General features: G+C 48.4%; 1 protein-coding gene across 1 annotated transcript; it reads left to right on the top strand.

Annotated features, from left to right (window-relative positions):
- The first annotated feature begins 997 nt into the window (after positions 1-997).
- LOC132591967 (uncharacterized) lies at positions 998-4,442 on the top strand. Its single transcript, XM_060273303.1, has 9 exons — positions 998-2,057; positions 2,453-2,484; positions 2,631-2,747; positions 2,876-2,955; positions 3,110-3,209; positions 3,302-3,385; positions 3,473-3,577; positions 3,720-3,771; positions 3,979-4,442. The coding sequence occupies exons 1-9, from the start codon at positions 1,838-1,840 to the stop codon at positions 4,002-4,004; spliced, it is 816 nt and encodes a 271-aa protein (XP_060129286.1). The 5' UTR covers positions 998-1,837; the 3' UTR covers positions 4,005-4,442.
- The last annotated feature ends 2,651 nt before the right edge of the window (positions 4,443-7,093 follow it).

Below are 7,093 nucleotides of genomic sequence, written 5' to 3'. Positions count from 1 at the left end.
TTAGTGGTTGTTGGACAGTTGCTCCCCCTACCCTATGTCAGCCCATGACCTATTTGGGCTCCTCCCCCCCCCACCTCCCACCCAGGGCTCTATTCGGTTTAGTATTTAAAGGGCTGTAGACTGAGGCCTGGTCTGTAAAATGGAGCCAAGGCCTAGTCTTTAGGCTGTAAAGTAGAGGCGAGGCCTCGGCTTGGGCTAGTATTTAATGTGACCCGAGGCCTCCGCCCTGTATCTGCATTCCTTGGCCCTGGCCTGACTGTGTGGGTTGTCTGGTAATAGGCCCCCTTCAGATCCCCCTGAGCCTCAGAGTCCCCCTGTTTTACAGGATCTCATGGCGGAGGCAGGGTTTGTGGGTGTGACGCGTCCTTGGGCTAATCCCTGTGACTGCCCCCACGTGTCCCGATCCATGATCTATTCTGCTTGTGTCCCTCCCCCCCCCATGACCAGCATATCTCATGACGCTTTGAAGGATGATATTTATTTTTGTCTTGTGATATTTATTTTTGTCTTTTTGGGGGGGATTGGGGGGTTAGTGGTGTTAAATTGTAAAGTAAAAACCCCATGCCATGTCCCCAAGTGCGTTGTTGTGGGTTATTCTCTCCCCCCCCCCCGGCCTAGCGGAGGCCTGGCAGCCTGACAGGAGCCTAGGGGTGATAATGGACGCCTTTGTGGCCTTCAGTTGCTTGGTTGATGATGATGTCATTTGGTTTGTGGGTGTGGCTTAGATTTCACAGGAAGGGAGGGGGTGTACTGTGGGAGGAATTCCACTTGAGGGCACTGTTTGACTTGGTGGAAAAGCATTTCTGTACCTGCGCAGGTGTGCAATTTCAGGAATGCTTGCCCCCAAAAACGCTCTAGGAGTGGCCTGGATCGTTGTGTCCAAATTTCAGGACGATCGGTCAAGCGGTTACGGAGAAAAGTGGAACCCCGGATTTCACGATTTTTACATTTTTTTATATATAGATATATTTATTTTGTTTCTAGAGGAGTAGTTAGGGGTAAGTGTAGGGTTAGGGCAGGGCTTAGGCTTAGGTTTAGGGCTGGGTTTGGGGGGTGGTGTCAGAGTTAGACTTGGGTGGGCATTTTAGATAGATAGTTTAGAGAGGAGGGAGGGAATTTTTTGCAAAGAAGATGTGCAGACTGTAAGTAGCATTCCTTTTCTTTCTCTTGGTCTCCTGGGGGCGAGGTGTGAGTCCTGGAGTCCCCTGCGCAGCCTTAGCTCTCTGGAAATTGACCCGGCCAGTCTTCTCCAGAGAGCTCCTCCACACTCTTTCCCTGCCTTCCCCTTTTCTCTCCCCTCTCATCATTTACATTTACTAGGACATTCCTAGCCCACTTTCCTCCCAGGAGCTCAAGGTGGCCTTAATGGTTCTCCCTACCACTAACTGTTATCTTCACAGCAGCCCTGCAAAGTATGCTAGGCTAGCCCAAGGTCCACCAGGGAGCTTCATGGCTGAGTGGGGATTCAAACCCTGCTCTCCCAGGTCCTCCTAGTCCAGCCCTCCAACCACTACACCTCTGCCTGGCTCCATTTTGCATTTCTCCAGTTGCCCTACGACATCAGCCGCCTCCCCCTTCTTGGGGGTCTCTCTGGCTCCAAGGAAGACTCCATCCCCTTCCTCATGTTCTGCTCCTCTTCTGGGACACCTCCCAGGAGTCTCCTCCCTCTCTGGGAAGGGCAGGGCTGTCCTAAGAAGACGAGGCAGACCAGCCTTTTAACAGCTGGCAATGCTTCTCTTTCCTTTGGGCTGGAGCTCTTGAACCCAGAGCATTTGGGGCCTCCTTTCTCTCTCTGCCAGCCCTTTGAGCTCTGGGCTGCCTCTTTCCAGCTCTGGTGATGACCTTTCAGGTCACAGAACTACAGAGAGATGAAAGGAATTGGTCCAGTTGCCCCTCCTCACACACAAACACACACACACACACCCAAGAATTGGGGCTGATGGCTTCTGATTCTCTCTCTCTGCTCATCTCTTCTAGGCTCAGGTGTTTAAGACGCCTGATTGGTCGCAGCAACAAGGTGGCCCCCCTGCAAGGCCCAGAGCAGCCTGTGCCTTCGGGTGAGCAAGTGGCCCTCCTTTTGGGGACAGAGGAGGGCAGAAATGGGCTGGGGTGCAGCTAGTCTAAAGATGCACAGAGCCAGACAGCTGGATCTGACCCAAGGCCTACCTGGGCCAGCATCTGGAAACCCAACCCCCCCAGCAACCCCCCTATTTTGTGGGGTCCGAAGGAGGAAGCAGGGGGCTGGGCTTTGGGGCAAGGTGGGGGGGCAGTTGTAAGCGGGAGAGGCACCTTCCCTGGGGAGCCATGTTCTGGGGGCAGGAGGTCAGGATTGGCCCCCAAGGCCTGGGGTGTCCCTCCCCTGTAGTAGGACTTTGAATCCAGGAGAAAACTCTTGGAACAGCCTTGCCAGGGGCTCAGGAACTCACCTGTCCCCATGTCCTTCTCTTTGCAGATGTGCTGGGGTTCCACATGCCTCCCCTAGCGGTGAGTATTGGATAAAACGAGATCAGGGAGTGGATCCCTCAGACCTGCCCCCCGCTGCCTGGACTCTTTGCCCTCCACTCTGCACTCTCAGATGCAGAGGAGCCCTTCTCCTGCAAGTAACTGACAGCCTGACTTTTGCATTTCAGCTGCTGGACAAAGATCAGCTCTACCTCCTGCAGGTCATCCAGGACTGCCAGGCAGCTCGGCTCAGGGGGCTCCGAACCCTAAAGTACTCCAAGCAGGAGGCGGTCAAAGCCATTCTGGTGAGTGATGGGTGGTGTGAGGGACCCCCATGGGGAGGGAGGGGCAGAGAGGGACTGGCGTTTGGGGTCGGAGTCGTCCTCTAGAGACTCCCGGAAGGAGCTGACTTTCCTCCTCTGCTCTCTTCCAGGATATCCTTGGCCACTTGGAGTACTTCAGGGATCGCCCCCTGAGCCTGGCCCTGGCCTTTGAGGCCCTCCTCCAACTTAGGTGAGTGGGGTCTTTGGGGTGGGGGTGGGGTTGCAGGGGTTTGGGGGCAGAACTCCAGGGGGAACTTTGTGTGGGCAAGAGTAGGCAGAAGGGAGAAGGGGGCAAGGGAGACTTGGAGGAGACAGCGCCTAACCCCTTCACTTTCTCTCTCCAGCTTTATGAGACCCCATTTCAGCCTCGCTATGGTCAGTGCTATCCTGCATAAGGCAATGGAGGCAGTTCTACGGGGTGCAGAACAGGAGGAGGAAAAAGAGGTATGCCCTCTGCTTTGCACAGCTCTTTCTTTTTTCCACACCTTTACAAGATTTAACCCAGCACTCAACCTCTCTCCTCTCTTTTCCCGCAGGAACTGAAGAGGCCATTTGAGAGCCTGCTGGGGGGTCTCCTCCTGGAAGCCCCCAATGCTGGCACCCTCCTTCAGCTTCTTACTGTAAGTATCCTGGTGGCATCAGTAGTGGTTTTAGGGTTGCCCCCCGTCCCTTACCCAACTGACTGTCCCATTTCTTTCCTCCCGCAGGACCTCAGATATTACGCCCTTTGCGGAAGTGAGGACGAAAGAAAACTAGCGGCCAGCAGCATCTCACTGCTGCTGGCCGTTTCACGAAGATTCCCCCGCCTCAGGGTAAGTATCTTGCCTTCCTGTATTCATTTGGGGAACCCGCAATAGGGAGACTTGTCCTTCCTGGCGTGGGGCTGCTTCTCTTCCACCCATCCAGGGTGGGGTTCATAGTGTCATCTGACTCAGATTTTTCTTTCCACTGCAGAACACAGTGATTCGGCCAGAGCTGGCCTGTTTCCGGCAAAATCTGAAAGAAGGTAAGCCCCACACCTTGGGGACATCGAACTTCCTTGTCCCTTGTTTGCTCATGGCACACCTCCCAGGTCTTCTTGCTGGGATTACTGCAGGACCTACTCCCTGCCTGGCAGGCCTTTCCCACCTGGCCTTCCCAGACTGATTCCAACTACAAAAAGCGGAGAGGACTGAACAGAGTTTCTCTCTCTTTTTCATTCTCTTCCATCCAGATGACCTCATCATAGAAGAGATATGATTTTCCTCCCTGAAGGAATTACTGGTTCTATTTGGATGTCTGAATTGGCAGAAGAAGAGACGCTGAGAATCAGGAGGGGGACAGATGATTTGACCAGCCATGAAATATGGACTGAGATTGGGCCGAACTTGAAGAGAAGGAAGGAAGGAAGGAAGAATCCATGACATATGGTCATCTAATCCCTGCTTTAAAACCTGCAAGGAAGGAGAGTCCTTCACCTTCCAGGGGGAGTCCATTCCTCTGTTGACCAATGTTTAGTCGGAATCTCCTTTGTTGTATCCTGAAGCCATTGGTTCGAGTCCTACCATACAGAGCAGGGTGGGGGGAGCTTGCTGCATCTTCCATGTGACAGGCTGCCCTTGAGTTATTTGAAAATGGCTCTCTCTGGTGCCGCTGGATCAAGCTGATCGATTTTCTTGCATTACTTAAACTAAATAGTTTTTCATGGATTTTGAATAAACGTGCAATAAATTGTTACTGTTTTGAATTTCATTGTGTTATTGTCTTCCATTGATTGGGACACTTTTCTGTTGCATTAGCATTTGTTGTTGCTGCATCACTCTCGGGTTGACTCATGGTAAGCTTGTGGTCCACTAAGACCCCTAGATCCTTTTCCCATGTACTACTAGCAAACCAGGTATCCCACATTTTATATTGGTGCAGCTGGTTCTTCTTGCCGAAGTGCAGAACCTTCGATTAGTCCCTATTGATTTTTTTTGGTCATTTATGATTAAGTTATTAGGGGGGGAAATGGAATCAGGAGTCATATTCATAAAAGGAATTAAGGCAATTTATACAGATCAAACTGCAAGCCTGATTGTAAATAATGCCATTACAGGAGAAGTGTAAGATATAGAAGGGGACAAGGCAAGGATGCCCCCTATCACTGCTTTAATCTATATCAGCCCTAGAGGTGTTGATTCGGAGGATAAGAAATAATTCTGACATAAAGGGGATAAGGGTGCGCCAACAGAATTATAAAAGCCTTTGCAGGTGATATGGTCTTTTCTGTAGAAGAACCCTTGACAAGTGTACCTAAGTTATTGGAGGAAATAAGGAAACATGGAGACATTGCAGGTCTTAAAACAACTAAAACTAAGGTTTTAGTGAAAAATATGGATGCACAGGCAAAAGAAGATTGGCAGATGGCCAGTGGGCTGACAACTGAGGAAAAGGTGAAGTATCTGGAAATATGGTTAACAGCGAAAAACTCCAATATATTTCAAGATAATTATGTAAAGAGACATGGAAAGATATAAGAAAACTTTATGAGGTTAAAGAATTAGAAAAATGATAATAATAAAAATTTATTTTTTAAAAAAGGAAAGATATAAGAAAAAACCTTGAGTTATGGGGAAGAATGAAACTTTCTCTAATGGGAAGAGTTTTGGTTATAAAAATGAACTATTTTGCCTAAAACACTATTTTTATGTCAAACCACTCCAATAGTAGGTGGAACAAGATGCTTCAAAGAATGGCAAAAATATATTTCTAGGTTTGTCTGGCAAGGGAAGAAACTGAGAATTAAATAATAATAATAATAGATATATTAATTTTTTCTAAAAATGTACCTAACAAGAAAAGTGTCGAACCACTAATTATAGGATGGGGTGGTTTCTTTCTTTAAAGGAAGTAGCACCAAGTTGAAAAGTAAAAGTTAAGGTGGATTGAGGGGCAATAGGTCAATAGGTCATTGGATGTGTCATAACTAAATCCACTCACTCTTTTTAAAAAAAATAAAAAATGGAAGAGTGGTTTTAAGACTGCTTATGCCTGCAAAGAGTTTTGTCTGGGCAAGGAATGTCTTACGCATGCCAGCACTCAAAAATTCAAGCTCCTCCTTGTATAACACGATGCAGCCCAATTCATTGGTGTTTAGAGAAGATGGACTGCTCCTCTTGCCATTGCTATGTCTGGAACAGATGATCAGATTTGTTTCACAGAAGCATCTGCCCAGATAGTGAGAGCTGCAGAGATCTCAGAAGTTGATAAATCGTCTTGAACAACAGTCTTATGAAGTTACATTGAAGGAAGCAGGTGTGTTTAACCTTCAGATAAGAAGACTGAAGATCTCATCGAAGGTTCAAAAGGTTGAACAGCAGATAAGGAAGTTGTCACCTTATCCCACCATGATAGGACTAGACGGAAAGTGTTTAAATAGCAGTGTGGGGCAACCCTTTGGCTTCAAGGCACCTGAGGCAAAAAATCCTAAAGATGTCACTTCTAAAAGCTATTTAATATGCAGGCACAGCCACCTGGAAATGTTCCAGCTCAAGTTAAAATGAATGGGCGCTGTGCAAGAGCCAAGATATTTCTCCTCAATCTCCTACATGATGTCTCCACTTTTAGCTTAACCTGTTTCAGGATGACTTGGACTGCAAGATTATGGGAGATTATACATTTCTCCACCAAAAGCCTTTATCTTTTCCAAATCTGACCAGACAATAAGCAGAGGGTGGCTTAACAAAAAGGTTCCTGTTTAAACTTGTGAAACCCACTGCAGTCCCCAAAACAAGCATTTCCTTGGTTAGTTCTGTTATTTGCCAAGTTGCACAGTTGCACCACCAAGCTTCCCCATTTATTTTTGACTTCTTCAAAACAACTGCTGATCATGAAAACCCAAGAGTCTGACAGGCTGGGGTCCTTCCCGTTCCAAAAATCTCCCCCCCCCTCCTTTTTGCAGCATTTATCAAAGTCCAAACAGAAAGTTCATGAAAGCGAGTTCCCCCTTAAGGAGAGCGCGGGTTGTGGAAGGGTTAACAAGACACTCCCAGGTGGGTCAGTTTGGATGACCACAGGAATGATTGATGGTTGCTGGGGAATTTGCAATGTTGCAAATGATTTGATTGACAGCCATAGCCTTATATATACTTTGTAAGCAGCGTGCAGTTTCACTTTTGCTGCTTCAACGGATCTCCCTCCCTCCCTCCCTCCCTCCCTCCCTCCCTCCCTCCCTCCCTCCCTCCCTATATTTAGGGGTCATTTGCGCTTGACATTGCTATGCCTGTCATGGGGTCGCCTGTTTTGGAGCAGAGGCCTGGTAGGAATTTTGTCCACTTGGCTGATGGGCTGTTGCCATGTGGTTTTTG

The sequence above is a fragment of the Zootoca vivipara genome, chromosome 4 (genome assembly GCF_963506605.1).
Source record: "Zootoca vivipara chromosome 4, rZooViv1.1, whole genome shotgun sequence".
NCBI lineage: Eukaryota > Metazoa > Chordata > Lepidosauria > Squamata > Lacertidae > Zootoca > Zootoca vivipara.
The sequence above is the reverse complement of the archived record's forward strand: the minus strand, read 5'-3'. Positions and strand labels throughout refer to the sequence as shown.

Coding starts and splice junctions, on each gene's coding strand:
- LOC132591967 (XM_060273303.1), top strand. CDS start 1,838: ATGACCTTTCAGGTCACAGAACTACAGAGAGATGAAAGGAATTGGTCC. Junction 2,485..2,630: donor TCCACATGCCTCCCCTAGCG/GTGAGTATTGGA, acceptor TTTGCATTTCAG/CTGCTGGACAAAGATCAGCT. Junction 2,956..3,109: donor GAGGCCCTCCTCCAACTTAG/GTGAGTGGGGTC, acceptor TTCTCTCTCCAG/CTTTATGAGACCCCATTTCA.